Source organism: Sander vitreus, chromosome 8 (genome assembly GCF_031162955.1).
Source record: "Sander vitreus isolate 19-12246 chromosome 8, sanVit1, whole genome shotgun sequence".
Classification (NCBI taxonomy): Eukaryota; Metazoa; Chordata; class Actinopteri; order Perciformes; family Percidae; genus Sander; species Sander vitreus.
Window position 1 is genome coordinate 30,722,618 of NC_135862.1, and position 19,471 is coordinate 30,742,088.

General features: G+C 40.3%; 1 protein-coding gene across 2 annotated transcripts in view; it reads left to right on the forward strand.

Annotated features, from left to right (window-relative positions):
• The window catches only part of LOC144522592 (guanine nucleotide-binding protein G(o) subunit alpha), a 122,582-nt gene that overhangs the window by 91,446 nt on the left and 11,665 nt on the right, over window positions 1-19,471 (forward strand). Inside the window, exons 5-7 of one of the 2 annotated variants that reach the window (XM_078257792.1) lie at window positions 5,807-5,935; window positions 8,616-8,745; window positions 17,176-17,329. In XM_078257792.1, coding sequence (XP_078113918.1) covers window positions 5,807-5,935; window positions 8,616-8,745; window positions 17,176-17,329 — 413 coding nt within the window. The remainder of the gene's footprint in view (window positions 1-5,806; window positions 5,936-8,615; window positions 8,746-17,175; window positions 17,330-19,471) is intronic. The other variant, XM_078257793.1, reaches the window with a different exon arrangement.

Genomic DNA, 19,471 nt, shown 5'->3' on the forward strand with positions numbered 1-19,471 from the left:
GTGCCTTGAAGCATGTGTGCATCATCAGTATAAAATGTCCTGGCTTATCCTCTTCTTCTCAGGGCTAAATAATGCCGGGGATTTTTTTTTTCTCTATCGATTCGGAGCCCTTTTTATGTTGTGGCCAAGTTGTATCATGTTGCATCATGTCACTGCGGCTTATGCAGAAGTGACGAGCGCTGGTTGTAAATATGTGTGAGAACATTAGGGGAGAGACGTCTAACCTTCCAAAAAAACGGTTACTTAGCAACAGCTATGAAGCAGGATGGTGAACACGACCTGCCTTGGGCTGATACTGTAAAAAACATACAGCCACATAGTGTTTTTAGCTATATATCAAAGTATACAAATGCTGCCTTAAAATACAATGGTATATGTATATCTGTGGATGTTTACAGTTAAAATCATATTTTGTATGTACCGGGCGGATATAGTATGTTGTCAACAGCCCTTTATATTTTGAAATGTCGCCTACATGTAATGAATAATACAGCTTGGACAGCTACCGTATTATAATTTGTGGCCCTTGTTTGATGGGTTGATTTCTATAGTGAACCACATGCAGATGTAAAAGGCTGTTGGGTCGTGGCACTGTGAGTTAATCACACTCTGTATTTTCCTGTACTCATTTTCCTATTCTTGGACATTTTCCCGTTTACTCCCAAAACAAAAACAAAAAAGGCTACTAGTCCTCTTGGCATTAAGCCCCTGTTTTATCAACACTAGTACCTTAGTTGATAGTTAATTACTGGTCAAGGCAGTGACTCTTTTTACACATACATGTAACAATACTGCAGGCTACTGAAAATAGAAGAGTCTGTGACAGAGAGAGGGGTTGTGTGTGTGTGTGTGTGTGTGTGTGTGTGTGCGTGTGCGTGTGCGTGTGTGCGTGCGTGCGTGTTGTGAGAGTGATGCTGAGTATTGCAACTTGTGGGGAGAAATCTTTAGATTTCTATGCCAGAAAGACACACACGAATGTGCTCATCTTTGCCATTATAACCTCACAGACAAGATTCTCTCCGCTTGTCTCTCTTTTGTGCTGAACACTACTTTCAGTGATCATCTATAATACTGTACATCACCAGGGAAATGGGAGGAGCATACGCCGCGGTCTGGTGTTAATCGACTCTTTTTCAGGATGAGGAAGGGTCCTAATGCAGTGGTGGTCTGCATAATGTATGCCATCTAAAAATCAGGCTACATAAGCATACAGCAGTCATTAGCCTGCCCTGGCATGATGTAATGTCATTTGCATTGCTGTGCATGTAGTGTAGGACGTTCTGGGCACAGCAGTTGTATACAGTATGTGAAATAATGTTAGCATTCTGTTTATTTAAGTTCATGTAAAAAATATTGGTCTGAAAGTTGCCTGCAGGGTGGAAACAGGAGCAGCTGACAGCTTCTGTTCAGAGAGGGTTCAACCTACCATGAAGGTAAAGCTCATAAAAATCTATGAGCCCCAATAATAATAATAATTATAATAATAATAGTAATAATGGGAACTTTAACTGACCTTTTTTTACTCAGTAGTCAACTATCTTTTTTTTTAAGGTGTTTCCTTTCTTCACAGCTAGTGGAGTCTGACAGAAACGAGAAAGAGACAACAGACATTAATGAAGAGATACTTCAAATCATCAAACATAAGGACACGATTCAGTGACTTCTAGCATACAGCTTGAGAGGTTGCTGAACATGCGTTTTCTAATGCTTAGTAGTGCTGCAACTAGCGATTATTATCATTATCATTTAGTCTACTGATTACTGATACGCCAGTTAATCACTTTGTCTGTGAAACAAAATGTCACTTATAATTTCCCAGCGCCTCACACAGCGTATTGAAATGTCTTTGTTTTCTTCTTTTGTCTGAACAACAATCCCAAACCCAAACGATATTCAGTTTACAACCATACGTGACAAAGAAAGGCATCAAATGCTCACATCCTTTGCCTCGTGCAGTATATATGTGACCGACTCGGCTACCCACTGTGCTCTTCCTTTCCAGCCTGGGTCATCACTGTCTCTCTTTTTGAAGGGGCTGTACTCGACATTCAGAACTTTAATACAGCAGCAAGCAAATATTTGCTATATATAAAGATATAGTGGAGTAATGGCGATCAGAGCAGAGAATGAAGTCGCAGTCCCTCTGCGTGTGGTGGAATCCGAACTCCTCTGTTCTTCGTTTTGGTGGCCCGAGCCGGCTGTGCATGCGTGTCGGAATTTCACCCATTGGGAAACGGTCTGTGAGAGCCATGTGGAGACAATCCCAGCCCACTTTATTTTCAGCATTTCCATTACAGCCCTTTTTAAATTTCCGATTTTGTTGCATACGGACCAATACCACCACCATCTTGAAACCTTGGACTATGTCCCCACTGAGGCGGAAGAGTCTGAAAATGCTGTGTGTTTGAAAATGATTTGCATCCACACTACAGTTTTCAAGTAGTGAACCACACTAAAACATAATAGCTAAATTGGCTAAAAATTGCAAAATATTTAGTTCACCAGGCAGTCAACACAAATACAGCCTCCATCTAGTGAAGAGCAGTTCTTATGTTCCTGTTTCTAGAAATTCTACACCATAAAATCCGCTTTGGGAGACATTTGTTTTTTTTAATTCATTTATATGTGTACATAGTGTTTGATTATCTTTGTAATCTTATCAGATCCCTTTTAGTTTTCAAAATGAACACACCAAATCACAATTTTTTCTATTAATACAGTTATAACATTATTGAGTTGTATTAAACATTTCCCATTTAGAAAATAAATCAAGATCCAGCAGATCACTTTGCCTCATTGTGGCCCCGTAAAAAAACTGCTTTCTTCCTCTCACATTCTCTTTGTCTCCCCCTTTCAGCTCTCTACTTTCTCTCCACACCCCAAGCTCTTACACATATTCCTTTCTGTATAATCAATAGTTCTAATCACTGAAGTAGCGTGTACTGACTGTATACTGTGTGTGTGTGTGTGTGTGTGTGTGTGTGTGTGTGTGTGTGTGTGTGTGCGTGCGCCAACCACTTCTTGTTATCTCCTCCCCTCTCTAGCCTTTATATTTTTTTTCTCATTCTCTTCAGCATCCATATAAAAGCTCTGAAACAACACTCTCACCAATCTATAAATAAAAGCTTTAAACCCATAACACTAATGGATGCATGGATACATGATGTGGGTATATTTGTCTGCTCACATCTCCCGCTCTTCTGTTTTTCTGTGTGACTTTTTGCCAGCCCATCTCTGTTGGAATACCAATAATGTCTGAACGATTGGTGTGTGGTAAATTATTTCTCACCTGCACTTGGTTTTATAAGCGAAGGTTTGTTTGTTTTTTCAGAAGAAATATGTAATACCCTCCATGGTGGGCATTACACAGCTGTAGGTCAGTATGGGGAAAGAAAATGGCATTGAAAGAGCATAACACCCACCTGCCAGCCAATCAGAATAAAAGATTATCAGTGTCCATGCTGAAAAAGTGAATAAGTAAGTAACAGCTCCCTTTCTTCACTCTATGCCCTATTTCTGCTCAATGGTAGGGTGGATTTATACAGTCTCCCTCAGCCAGGGAGCTGCCCTCCCAGGGCTGTGAGGATTATTCAATTTAGACTTCTACATTAAAAAATAAAGGTCCACTTCCAGGGATATTCTATTACATAACTGAACAGAGTCATCTGGCCCACCCACTTCCCTTTCTCACTTGTTACCTAGTGGCTATTCAACATGGTAACTTAGGTTGCTTTCATACCTGAGCAGTTAAGTCCGTTTTAACCGAACCCTGGAGCATTTAATGGGATATTCCGGTTGGTTTGGGGTGGTGTAAAACAGTGGTTCTCAACCTTTTTTAATAATGTACCCCCTTTTGAAATATTTATTTCAGTTTATTGAAGTACCCCCTGACCAATACAAAACCTTTTGTGGGTAGAAAAAAAGGCTAGCTACAGTATATAAAGAGGCACAATGCAGAGCTCTGCCATCCGAGTCTGATTTACTGAACAACAAGAAAATGACTTAAATGCTAGATTTAAAATGTTTAGAATCACTAAATGCATTCATTATTATATTGTATAATTATTTTAGGAATCATGCATGACTGATATTATTTAAATTAACATTTAAAAAGAAATTGCGTACCCCCTGCTGTACTCCAAAGTACCCCTAGAGGTAGGCGTACCCCTATTTGAGAAACACTGGTGTAAAAGCTCATTCAAACTCTGGTGCGGACCTAACAACCGAACTCTGGTCTTCCAAGTGCACTAGAGTTCGGTTCACTAGGAGGGAAGTGAACCAAAAAACAGTGCATTTCCTAGCCTGCAATTTCAACTTTACACTTATACTATACTTATACTTATATATGATTAAAGGGATGATAACTTTCAAATCCATAACCTATTATGAGCACACATTGCTCGTCGTCTGTGTGACAACACATCATCATCATCATCATCATCATCATCATCTCTCCTTCACTCGCTGTCTCGTCAGCTGCTCAGATTGTTCGCCTTCTTCTAAAATATTAGAACCGCTAAAGCAAAACCAGAAAACCAAGACTTTATGTATTTGGTGGTGCTCCCTTATTTGCTGAGACCAGGAAGTGTTTGCGAGTTTTACTCGGATGTTCTGTCCAATAGACCAGTGACCGTTTCAACCAGTGACCGTTTCAACCACGTGACGTTTGTTAAAAATATTTATTTGCGTTTGACAAGTGCAGTCTGAACGCAAACTGAACCAAATGAAAATAGCAACAACGTTGCAACTTCGATTGAATACTTATACACCTGTTGTGACAGTATTGATCTGTCCACTGACCTCCCACAGAGGGAGCGTGAAGTGGATAGAAAATGACCCCACCGCAGTCAGTAGAATAGCACATTTACTCTCATTATTGATGACAGTAATTCAGTGGGTGGCCGTCACATACTGCTTGTTTTGTAATGCTTACTGTACCGTTTCACCCACCTGAGCCATAACATGCATCATTACACTGTAACACAAAGCAAAATGCATCCATTTAAAGTAATGACACTCTGACTCTGTCAGTGGGATCAGCAAACTACGCCTACCACTTTTAACCACCATGTAAATGATGAAATCACTATCAGAATTGACTGTTTGCAAAGCCCTGCCCCCCCACCTCAGTTACTGCTGCTACGCCTGACAAACTTTCCGTTTACACTTAGTGTGTATAATAGTTATTTAAGTTCTAACATAACTCTATTAAGCTTATTTTCTAAAAGTATGTTTTCACTTTTAATGTTACAAGAAAAAAAACTGCTTTTAGGATGGGGACCAACCAACAAATTTGTCAAACACAGCTCTATCTTAGCTAGCAATGGCTGGCGGTTTCTGGAGTGTAAACTTGACCAAATCCAATTAGGCGCTAGACGCTAACATTAGCCTAATCTCTACCGTAGTAGCATCCAGGACCAGCTTCCACACAGTCAGCGTGATAACCTGTAACCCCAAACACTAGTTAATTGTGTGCTCCTAGGCCTCATAACACTACTCTACTGTAGTAATAAGCTAGTTAGCCGGACATGCTAACGTTAATAAACTACGTAAGCAGTTATTCCATTCCCTATACTTTTGCTCATGTGTTTTTAGTGTAGGAAAGGCTAAAAAAAAGACACAATTTACCATACTCTTTAAATGAAGAATATCTCTCTCACTTTAGCCTCGTGTACACCACTTCAGCATGTGGAGAACTCCAAAGCTTGACAGGCCTACCGTGTCTTGTTTTTACGCTAGCTAAACTAAAAGTAGTAAGGAGACCGGTGCTGATTTTCAATCTGTGTGTGTCGTTGTGTGTGCGCAGCTACCTAGACAGCCTAGATCGGATTGGTGCGGCAGACTACCAGCCCACAGAGCAGGACATCTTGAGGACCCGAGTGAAGACCACGGGCATCGTCGAGACACACTTTACCTTCAAAAACCTCCACTTCAGGTCAGTATTAACTCATGACATTGACATTTCTTTTCCCGTCACCAGTATTCTCTGGCTGCTCCTCTTATCCACGCAGGAACTCCAGACTGTAATTAATAAGATGAAATGCTTTAAACAAGTGCCTATATTTATGATTGTCTGTCATTTTAATGAGATCTGATTCAATTAGAGCAATACCGGAGCTGTGGGAATGATGACAGAGAGGAGGAATGGTAGGAGGAGAGGGAAGAGAAAAGAAAGAGAAAAGAGGGGAGGAGGCTTTTTCTGACCTCTTATTTAATTACCATATTTCTGCCACTCTTTACGCATGTACACACACACACACACACACACACACACACACACACACACAAAAGTTTTGATAGTCACACAGAGTGCAGAGGTTAATAAACTGTAGACACCAATTATTTTTCTGGATGGATGCACTATCCCACTTCAGCTGATGTTTGTTTCACTTCCTGTCTCAATCTCTCTCTCATAGGCACACTGTTTTTTTATTGTTTGTTCAGATACAAAGGCACACAGTCCATTTAAACATGCAGATAAATGTTCGTTCTGCTGATTGATGCTCTCTGCTGTTACTCTTGCAGTTGAGTAGGCGGTGTGCCGGGTGCTGGGTTTTGTTGAGAAGCCTAAATATTGTGAGCTCAATTGCTATTACTGGCAGTCAGGCAGTGTGTGGGAGACTGCAGTGTTCCTGTACTGGGTGTAACCCATCAACCTACCTACCATTATACCCATCACATGTGGAACTGTTTCTGGGTTCACTTCACTTTAGATTCACTCCTCTCTGCTAGTGGTTTATCTAATGTACTCTACAAACCACAAAAATACAACTTATACATGAGAGTGGTCATTCCAAGCTTATGAAGACATGTGGCGAATGACTTACTTAGATGGAAAAGGTTCATCTGGTCTCAGATATACAGTTTATAGTCTAGTGTCTTGTTTCGTTGCTTGATAGTTTCAGCTTGGGCCCAAAAAACCTTTAGACCAGGAGTCAGCAACCTAAGGCATGCGTGCCGCCACTGGCACACGTTAGCTCCACCAATGGCACTCTAGCAATATGTGTGCAAGAGAGTTTTTTGGAAATGTTCCAATCCGCATACCAAATGACATTATTTACGGAAGTTGATTGACTTTTTCCTCATCTGTATTCCGCCAAGACCTGCCCTACTCTGATTGGCTAGTACTCGTTGCCTACTTTACAGAATGTAGAGCAAAAGAGAAAAAAAATAACACAACGGTGGCAGGCTTCATGTTGATATGGCACACTGTGTAGCAAGAACATTTTTTAATTGCACCTTTTTAATTGCCGACCCCTGCCTTAGACTATGCAACATTAATAAACACCGACACTGTCAGGAGTTAGCCACAGGCTGTCTTTGGTAGCCAAAACTCCAAATCAGCCACGACCTAGGACCACTGTTTTGATTGACGTCCAAAGATTTGACGTTTTTCTCACAATTGTCAACTTTCGTCTCAGAACGCCCAAAATTGCAGTTTAAAGGCGTCTTTAGACGGCTAAAGCAAAAACATCTCATATCACCAGTATAGTACATGTATAGCAATAGTCACACGCTCTTACATTCAAGGAATTACTGAGCACATGCACAATGAGACTAATCTGGCTATCACCATCTTTTAAGATTGAACATTAGTCTGGGGAGTCTGCTCTGTATTTTCTACTGCACAAGAGGCGCGATCAACGGCCATATTTGAAATTACTCTGTACGCAATTGGATAGTCCTTCAACCAATCAGACCAATGTTCCGGGTGACGTACTGGTCCTCCATGAGCGCAACAACGGGGTTTGAGCTGAGCGCCATTCTTTTGGCCACCAGCGGGGCAAGCTGGTAAATTAGACTTTTACCAAAGCCAGTCGGTAGTAAGGCAAACACATCCTTCTTTTGTAGGAATTGTTCCAGGGCAAGTTTCTGTTCCGTTTTCAGAGAAAACTTGCCTTTGAAATCTTTTAAAACAGCAGCGACAGCGGCATCAACGGGTTGCTGCGCTTCGGTGGCCGCTTTGTTGAATGTAAACAAAAAGCTGCTTGCCGTCGCTTCTCTATCGTCATCGTGTTAAACCCGCCAATAGTGCGCCAGGTGGATAAGCCAGTTTGTGATTGGTCCCCGCAGATTTGTAACGGAAGGATAGGAAAATGTACAGGTTTCCAGCCTGAGCTACAGGGCGAAATCAAATCACCAGCAGATCGGGCTGGGTTTACATTAACAATGCTTTTCCAAGGATAACATTTACAATAAGATGAAAGCTGCCAGAATTTGTGAAATCCCATGTCCCCATTGCCATACTTTAGACTCTAAATTTGAGAGATTTTCATGCACAGAAAAATAAAATAAAAGTGAAAAAACCTCTGAGACGTATGGAGCATACACTTGGGTATAGAAACAATAAGTCAGATGTAGACAATATCAGATCATTGCCAATTTAAAAAATTGTAGTTTATGAATGGACCTACAGTACAAAGTCATCACAACTGACTCAGAAGACACAGTTCAACATCCAAGGCTCTTTGGTTTGATATGGTGGTATTATTTGGCACGGGCAGGTAAGGTGACATTTTAAAGTACCACGGTGTGTTTGCACCTCTGTGTGGGTGCGTGCGTGTGTGAGTGCATGCATGAGTGTGTGTATTTATGTCTGTCTCTCTGTCCATCAGGCTGTTTGATGTGGGAGGTCAGAGGTCGGAGAGGAAGAAGTGGATCCACTGTTTTGAGGATGTCACAGCTATCATTTTCTGTGTGGCGCTCAGCGGATACGACCAGGTGCTGCATGAGGACGAGACCACGGTAAGGACCAGAGATGTATAGTAACGAAGTAGAACTACTTCACTACTGTACTTAAGTACTAAAAGGCTGTATCTGTACTCTACCGGAGTGTTATTATAGTCTCCTACTTCCACTTCTACTTCAGTACATATTTTCGATGAGTTTAATACTTTTACTCCGATACATTTTTTATATGCTACATCGTTACTCGTTACTATTATAAAAATGTTACGAATCATTCCAAACCCACATTATCACTGCCAGAGCGGTAGATGGCTCTGTCACCAGGTTTGATGAAGCTGGCTCATCATTGAGCAAATCAAGCAATCAAGCTGTCTTATAAGAAGACCGCGCGTGCTCCCGTTCTGCCTTTCGCTCTGCTGCCTGCCTGCGTTGAGAACACTTGAGCTTTGTTAGTTTGTTTCGAGATGGAAGAACTAGAAACACCACCTTCAACACCTTCAACTTCGAGTGATCGTGAGGGTGAGGAAGGAGCACACCCCTGGCCCTACTTAGTCTGTGTTTTCATTTGTCGGAGTGAAAGGCAATTCATATAGAATGAAGTGCACAAATGGCACACCAACTTGAGCTATCAGTAAGCACTAGCTAACTAGCTACCCGAGGTTCATGAAATGCTGCGGTGTTGTACATTCCTGTCCTTACTGTACTGCTGCTACAGCCAAAGGAATTGTGAGTGTCCTTTAGGCTAAACATTTGAAATAATATAAACAATATGATATTCAAACTTTTGACTGCTTTCTTTAATGACTACATAACACAATAGTTTCAGTACTTGAGTACATTTTAAAATAAACTACTTGCAATACTTAAGAAAAATGTTGAATACTTTAGTACTTCCACTTAAATGTGGTGCTTAAAGAGTAGGGTTGGGTATTGGTTGGGTTTTTTCCGATACCGGTGCTAAAACGATACTTTTCAAACGGTGCCTGAACCGATACTTAAATAGGGTAATAGGGAATAGGGCATTTTACAATAACTTTGAATGCACCACGAGGCTTACTAGTTTCAAGTGAACGCACCACGTCTGTGTTGTTTTTCCGACAACGGCACTATGGCAGCTCCACACTGCTTAACGTCCCGCTGTTGGAATCCTCTACAGTGAAAGAGAGACACCCTTTACACCGTTTAGCTGTCAGCATTTTAACCGTGTTTAATCCAGCTGCTAGCTAACGGTAGGCTAACGTTACCTGCTTTCAAGTGAAGTGTTAACTAGCTTTACGTGCAGCGATGCTCCTGTTGCCTCTAACGTCTGTTTCAGAGCATCAGAGAGCAGCGCAGAAGGCATCTAAGTTGCACCGAAATATAGGCACCGAAATCCGCGTTGCAATTCGGTCCGGTAGATACCAGTCATTTAGGGAGCGGTGCCGTAATAGCACCGGGTTTCGGTACCCAACCCTATTAAAGAGCAAGTCAACTTCTACTCAAGTCACTCTTTTGATAGAGCACTTGTACTTTTACTCAAGTCTGGGTCTCTAGTACTTTATACATGTCTGGTAAGGACAGATCTTCACATCTGTATATTCTCTCTCACTATGTCTCTCTATTCCTGTCTCTCTAAAGCTTTTTCTCTGTCACTTTGTGGCCTTATTTTAATATTTACTATTCTAATATTTATAAATATTGTACGTAAAGGAAACTATATCAAATGGCATCCGTAATGTTATTTCTTACATTCAGGATGTGCGGGAACATGGGTAATAGTCCCCTAAAACATTCTGACACAGGCTATATAACAGTAGGGGTAGGAATCACCAGATACAATATTATCACAATACGGTATTATCACAGTACGGTATTATCACGGTACAATATTATCACGATACAATATTGTCATGGTACGGTATTATCACGATACAATATTATCGCGGTACGATATTATCACGGTACGGTATTATCACAGTACGGTATTGTCATGGATAGGATATTACCACGATACGGTATTACCACGATACGGTATTATCACGATCCGATATCGCGGTGCGATATCATCACAATACGGTATTATCACAATGTGATATCACAGGACGATATTATGCTGATCCGATATTATCACGATACGATATTCTCATGCTACTATATTGTCACAGTACGATATTGTCACGGAACCATATTGTCATGATACGATACTATCACGGTACGATGTTGTCACGGTACAATATTGTCACAGTACAATATTTTCACAATACAATATTATTGCGATTTCAAACATATTGCGATATATTGCAATATATGCCTTTTTTTCTAATTTCAAATTATTACATTTTGGGGAAAAAACTCAACTGCACCATCTAATAGGGCATTAAAAAATAGTGTAGTTTAGTAGTCATCAACTACTCCCCATAAGTCGACTAATAGTTAAATATTAGCGGGATATATATATATACTGTTTATATGCCCTACCATCTAGTCGACTGAAAAAACTATTGATTTTATTATTCTAGTCCCAAAAAGCTAAATTCTCATGTGCAGTTTATATAACAAAAAAAATTATACTTGACATCCCTGTATCGATACAGTATTGTCACGGAAAATATTGCGATACTAAGCTGTATTGATTTTTCCCCACCCATACATAACAGCTAGTATAAAGATGGAGTATACGCTTGTTCTAAATGTAGAAACGATGTTTGAGCTGACCTTAAACACACGGCCTGTGTAAAAGCTTGAGACAGGGAGGGAATAAACATCTGTGGGCATGAAAGTTTTAAAATGTTTATATTTGCATTTCATTTATAAATGTTTCACAATGTTTTAGGAGTGACTGGTACATAAATACAGACAAACTGCTTCCTTTTTTGCTCTGATTTTTTATCCATCTAAATATCCGGTGTACAAAAAGCATCAGCAATCGCCTGCCTTCATACTTTCCGTACAACCAGAACACAATGTGAATTTCTATGGAATTACTTGGTGTTTCCTCTGGATCTCTGTTGGGTACACCATCCTCAGATATCATCGTCATGTAAATATATCAACAGAATACACTGAAGGCCACATTCAAAATACTTGTTGTACTTGTTTGTTTAACAAAACACTTAATACAACAGTGCTGCATCTCTGGTGAACACACTGTTGGATGGTTTTGATGCAAAAATACAAGCGGAGACATAAAGGAGTATATGTGAGTTATTTTTATCTATGCAAATCATTCTTCCCAGCATTGACACTGCAAACCAAGTTGCATGCTGACCAAAGCAAATTACCTGTTTTAAATAATGGGAAGGACATGTACAGTAACATATGTATACAGTATATGGTTGCTCTCAAGGCAAATAATGCTGATTCTGAGATATACAGCAGGTGTAACAGTTATTTAAGATGACTGTATTCACTTTGCTGTTACTTACTTTACATTACTCTTTTAAAATTTGGAGTTGAATACTACAAATGTTGAACATGTAAATAATACAAACGCAAAGTAAAATGTATAAGTAATTTAAAAAAGAAAAACAAATGAGATCATATGCAATAAATAAGCAACTCAAATAATATTGTTCATGTTCAAAAGAGGTAGGAAGAAACAAAAAAATGCAAAAATGACACTGAAGTACAATATAATATTAGGTGAGCATAGAACATTATTGGTGTAGTTTGCAATAAAGCTATCACTCAGAACGAAGAACGGCTAACAATGGTGGAAATAAATCTTTTTCATGGAAGGATTGACACACAAACTGAGGCTACAAGAAGAACACCTGGACAGAAAATGGGAAAAATGTGACTCTATACAAGACTCACAATGACAACACTGGACTACAACAATAGTTAATAGAAACATTACACCCTCAACCAGATAACTCTTTGCTTTGTTTGTTAGTGTTTGTTTGTTAAAGACTTATTGTATAGATTTTTGGTTAAAACAAGGCTCTGGGAATGGTTAAACACAGTTAAAATGGAACAGCTCAGTGTCTCCTCACACGAAGGCCACACCCTGCCGTGTGAGGACGATGTGTGCAACCTAAAAACAAATTGGCTGATTTGAATGCACGGTGCTCACTGCTATTTACCAAGCCCGAAGTGTATCCTCTGAGAATTCCAGGCTGGGAAATTGTGCTCAGTAGCTGCTCTATTTATGCAGATGTCATCAAGCCTCCCTCTGAGCTGGGAGCAGCAGAAGAACGTCAGATGCAGAGAGAAAATATCCATCATAAAACACCCACAAACAGCTTCTAGTATGTGTTGCATATCTGAGGACATTTAGTTGGTGTGCAGTGTTTTCTGTTCTTGCAGACATCTGTCCAAATGTAGGCGATATGAGTTCATGGTAATATTTTGAGTACAGCTGCTATAGTGTCTGCTAAGTTCCATCCCTAAGCAGCAATTTCTAAACTCACTATTTCCAGGGAGAAATCCATTGTAAAGAGACAAAGATACCAAATTTTCCTCATACCTCAATAGATCAGACTGTGGAGCAGTAATATGTTTACATGTTTTATTTATGGCGCTGTTTTACTCTGGTGAAACAGCCCCACAGTCAATTTAATGTTTTACTATGAAATTGCGGCCCCTACCAGCACAGCCCACAGCTGAATAACACGTTCAAATATGCGATTACAATGGGTGTACCAAAAAAGAAAAATTACCAATCAAACAAAAGTCAAAGGACTGCATTAAACATCCCAGATTTATATCTGTTCAACATGATGCGTTATTATTGTTGAAAAGCAAACATTAGCGTGGGAGTTATAATTAGCAGGCGAAAAACCAAATGTTTGTCAGCGAGCGCCCACACCCTCTTGTCAGTTCTGCTACCACACACATTCATGGCATGTGATTCAGAAAGTACAAGTATGCAGTAAAGACATTCTACAATCGGACAGCAACAATAACACCCCCTCCTCACTAATAAGGGAGTGATCAAGTAATACATATATCCCTTTTGGGCAAGGTATTAAAATCACTAATACGCTGAATTTAATTAGAAAGCCAGCCTTTTCCTATAATACTAATCCTGTCTGGACAGGGGTTAAGAGTATCTCATGGTGGATTTTTCCTTTTAGATCTTAGATTCTTAGTATAGCAGACACTTACAAAGTAAGATAATGCATATACAGTACAATTCATACTGTATGTTTATGATTATTGTCATTATTATTATTAAGCCTACTTAGAACCATAGCCTACATATGCATGTAACAATGGTTTGTGTTCCTAATGGTCATTTTCAATACGTCAAGACATGTGAGGCTGAAAGAGGTTACTGGATATTCCTAAAGTTGTGTGACTACTAGCAAATAGTGAAGTGTAACCAGAGAAATAGAAGAGTCATAGATGGTGACATTTACATTTATATTTTCGCATCAGCTAAAACAAACAAATTGTTTTCCTGAAACCAAATGACCTGACAGTACTTTGAACCCCTTTTGCTCCGCTGTTCACTCATTTCAGGGTTTCTGCCGGGTTCACAAAGTTATATTTAATAACTTTTTGAATGAACACTTTGAAATTGTTATACTGGTTTAGTAAGTGGTAAGTATTAAAGTACAATGGAAAGCCGGTTGGGACAATATCACATTTCTCACTACTTCCCAATAACAATAATTGAGAGAAATTGAGTTAATGTGACCTGGACCCGGACGGAGCGCGAGCGATCGAGGAGTGCAAGCAAGAGGATTTTGGATTTAGCACCAAGCGGATTTTTTAAATGTTGGAGCGTTGCCTTATCTTTGCCCCGGGACCGCTCACACCATGAGTCCGAAGCATGCCCAAGCCCGTCTCTGTGTTACTGCAGCGGGAGCAGTACATGCAGATGAACGCCGCCCACCCGATGCCGCCAGTGCCTGTCGTCCGGCGGACTTCTTGCTGGTGGAGTTCCAGGCATAAAGGGAGGGTGGGCGCCGTTCATCTGATAAATACAATGCAGCTTTTGTTCGGAAATTCTCCCCGCTCAAATGCTCTGGACTAGCCGCATAAAATGGATGGTTGTACTAACCAATGAACAATGATAAATGTTTGCTGAAATTGACACTTGCCCATTAAGAGTCGATGAGCTACCTAGCTACTGTAGCTAGCAGTAGCGACACTGTGTTTGCTGCATTTCTGATGGGGCTGACTGACTCCACAAAAAAGGGACAACGCCACCTCCTGCATGCACAATCCACTGCACAACCTCACTTTCAGTTTATTGGTTTCTCCCAACAGCCCGCAGTCAGATACAAAAACATTTTATAACTATCATTACTGCCTATGGCCGGCAAGAGAAAATATTCAGTACTAAAAATAAACTGAATTTAATGCTTTTTAAGACCCGCTGGTACACTGTACTTTGCAGTACCTGTATGATATGGTATGGTATTGCCTGGTTAATGAGGTGACAGGTAACAGGTTGTCTGTTTTGTTTGTGGGGGTTTTGTCCTTTTGAGAGGACAATACAGAAGTAAAAGTCTACCTCACTGGCCCCATGCTGAAGGTTTTCACTGAACACCGTATATCTTTGTAAACATTCAAGTGCTGTATGGAAACGCACACACATGCAGTACAACACATACTACTTCTGCTGCTTTGTAAGTCCCTTCTTTCTATTGAAGAACTGCTTGCATTTTGTTTTTCTCTGCCTCTCCCTGTCTTGTTTCCACACACACACACACACACACTCACATACACACACACACACACACACACGCACACGCAAACACTGTACAAATGACAACTGAGTGAACACTGTCTGGATAAAGTCCTGTCCTCCTGCCTCTAAATACTTTCTTTTCAGCACTAGGGGTGTGTATGTGTGTACTGTATGTGTGTGTTTGAGTTAAAGGGGGTGTCATAAAGGAAGTAGGACGTGGGTGGGTGAGTGGGTCCCTTGCATTTTCTGTTCCTGCTCTAAGCTCCGTCCTGCAGCATCTCTGGCTCCTTCCACTCCTCCTGTCACTCTCGCCATCGACTGTCCTCTCTAACAAATCAGCAGTCAAAGCAGTCAGATCTTCCCCAGATGCTCCACCCACAGACAGGTATGAAACCTTTCGATAGGTTAATACACCTACCATGAGTTGAAAGCAGTGCCTCTTTCTGTTTGTGAAAACAAGGAATTGAATTGTCTTACAGTGTGTGTGTATTTGCACAGCTTCATCAAATGTTGTATTACTATCTGTCTGTCTGTCTGGTCACTTCATTATTTCTCTACTTATTGTACCAACTAGTTAAACCTTCTCTCTCCTGTTGTATGTGAGGCTGCATTGCCTGAATCTCCAGTAATATGCCACATTTCTAGTTGGCTCTATTCTGATTGGTTGATTGGCCCCATCAGTCACCTTGTTTCCACTCCCCTGTCCTAAACTAGGCAATGCAGGATCATAACCAGAAAGAAACTGCTTTCAATTCATCTCATTCTTAAAACGAGTCTCATATGTTTTCATAAGCAATTTTATATGCAGTATGGATAGGATAGTGTTTTTTTTTTTTTAGAATGAGCACTAAAAAGTAACGCAGTAACAACTCAATCTAGAAAGCCAAAATATCATGAGAAAGTGCCTAATGATGGAAAATAGTACTATTGTGTAAAATAATACAAAAATGAATTTCATATTTAATGTATTTAGTTTTCATGCTTTGTTTTAGCTCCATTTTAGATGCTCATTTAACAGTGTACAGATATGCCTTAAATCTTGTTTCTAACGTAGCATTTATTCTTTATATACCCTGTGGAGTTTTCATTGTAAATACAATTTTTTTTATTTTGTTTATATTTAACGTTTCTTAGCAAAAATGCATTGTGTGTATCCAGCCTAAGAAACATGTTCAGTTTTCTAATTTAAATGCGCTTTGTTTACATCAACCTGTTTTTTTATTTATTCTCCTCCCTCATTGGTACACTGCAGCCTTTATTACTCATTACCTCCACAAACTGTCGCTGCCTCCTGCAGATTACATAAACCTCTGATCACGGTGAGAGGGTTGTGTCCTCAATACAGAGACCTTCTTTTTTTTTTTTAAAGCATGGCTCTACAGTGCCTCTAATGGTCACAAACTCCACAGGGTACCTTTGAGCTTTCTTTTAATCATGGTTACATAGTACAGTTAGAGTAGGCAGTGGCTCACAGCTTTAAAGCTAGAAGTGCATGGCTTTGTTGAACTCAGCTGCAACATCCAGCTTACTAATAACTCCTATAACTGATGTGTTGCTACACATACACACACATACACATACACACACACACACACACACACACACACACAGCAGGAAATGCTGTGTCCGTAGACAAGAGGAACTCTTCAGTACTTCCGTTCTGCTTTTTATTTAATCGGTTCCTGTTTGTGTTTCAGTGGTGTGTGTGAAGTATGTGTGTTCTCGATTTGGCTACTTTTCTGAACACACATTTTGTATACTTGTCTGGTTGATTAAGTGTGTGTGTATGTGTATTTGTGTACTATGATCATGCAGATGAGTGTGTTTTAAAGCCCATTTAACCCTCGCTCATCTCTCTTCTATAGAACCGCATGCACGAGTCTCTGAAGCTGTTTGATTCCATCTGTAACAACAAGTGGTTTAACGACACCTCCATCATCCTCTTCCTGAACAAGAAGGACCTCTTTGAAAGCAGGATCGTCAAGTCACCACTGTCCATCTGCTTCCCTGAGTACACTGGTACATATCCACACACCTGGCAGTGATATTTTTTGCTTTAGTTCATATTATATGCTGTATAATAGTATGGACACTAGGAGGCACTGTGGCTGCTGAGGTAGAGCTTCCCCCACCCAGTATTCACAAACATTTAAAGACGAGCTGATTATGGAAAGACAGAAAAGTCCTCACTTTAAGACTTCCAAGTTTTTGGCCAAAGAGTCATTGACTACATTGATAACACTAAACCCAACTCCTTAATCTGTGAACATGTCAGTATAGTCCGCTGTGCTTTCACTTGAGTCACTGATTTCAAAAGATGTTATGACATTGACATGTCTTGCACACCGCTCTTGCTGTAGCACCCCCACTTTTTAAAGAAAACTTAACATTTCTGTCCCTCTGGACCTTTGTCAAGAGTTGTCAAGTTTACTGGAAGACACTCCCATCGATAAGTGGTTGTCAATAGTCCCACAACTGGGCACACGGACTGGGAGAAGCAAGAACGTATTTAAGACCATTGTTGTGTTCATGGTTGGAAATACTCTTGGCAAAGGTCCAGAGGGACCGGAACGTTAGTTGTCTCTACTAAATGGTGATGCTGCAGCAGGATGGTGACGGTGTGCAGGATTTTCCTTTTTTTCCACATCTGTGATATTTTCCAACGCACCTGCACAGAAGCATTGTTGGATGTGCAAATGTTTTCTTGGAAAAATATAAGTCTTCAGATGGAAGTGTTTTGATCTGAGCTCAGTGATCTGTGGGTAGAATTACTCCCTACATAGAGTCATGCATTCCCTCTCTAGCCCTCGCGTTCTCCAACAGCTTATGTCTTAGTTTTGCTTTCCCTTTTTAAATGACAGTTATAATAGTTACAAATATATTATTTTTACCACCCGTAGTTGTGTTATTATGTGGATTTAGGGCTGGGTAGCAAGGCCAAAAATGAAATCCTCAATTCTATTAACAAGACTGGGGACAATTCACAGTTTCAATCGATAGTTTTGTGGCTTAGGACTGTCAGTACCAGTTGCTTCAACTGAGAAGAGCACAGACATGCACATTAATAATCAGTTTCAGCACAGATAGAGCCGAAAAGTCAAACTAATTAACTGTTTGTGCTTCTTACAGATGGCTGCTAGCTAGCGTTAGCCCCACAACTGGGACCCAAGACAGCTAATGTAGCCAGCTATCGTCTGCGTTCACGTGTGGCTAAAAGTAACGTTTGTGCACACGTTGTAATGCCTCAGTTTTCACCAGTTGACACATGGTGCAGAAACGCTAATCTGAATGAAATCATATCAGTTTATATATATTGTCCGGCCCTACGTTGAAAGAACAAACACAAACCAACTGGCTCTATCAATCACTCTGCACATATTAACTTTACAGCATCTTGGCTCAACCCATCTTGCATCTTGGCCTTTATCTTGGGAACAGTTCTCTGCATATTTAAGTAAAAAATGTTTCTTCTCAGTTTTGTGGAAAGAAATCCTAGGGGGAAAAAATAAGGTGAATTTGGCGGGATAATTACGGAAAAAGTACAATTGCTCTGATGAAAGTTACACTGCATACAAGGTTGTGTGAAGAAGGATGAATTGAGAGGAGCACAAATAGACGGGATGGGAAATAGAAGATTGAAGGCCACAGAAAAACACAGCGAAGAAATCAGGTGTGTTATCAGGAGTGCAAAGGAGAGGAGCTTGAGTGTCTTACATACAAGAGAAAAAGAGAGCTAAGACAACACAGGGGAACACAACCGAACGTGAGAAAGCCAGAGAGAGCAAGAGAGTGTGAGAAAATAAGAACGCAATAGACAAAGCAAGACTATGGGAAAGCAAGATGGAGGGAGACCAAAACAGCAAGACTGTGAGAAAGAGAGAATTAGGATTCCAAACCTGCTTCCTCCCCTCTTCTTCTCTTCTCTTCATCCTTTTACATGGCCAGTCTTGTTGCCTATTCTAATGAAGTTGCCACTGAAGCGGACAGACACACCACAGTTCTGCTAATGGCTGAGAACCAAGTAGATGTTAGTGACACTTTGAGCAGAAATGACTCCAATCACTGAGATCGGACTCATTCCATCGGCGTTCTAGCAAATTAAAGAGCAAAATTGAAATCCACCGCATGCCAAATGCTTGCATTACAAGCAGAACTAACTCT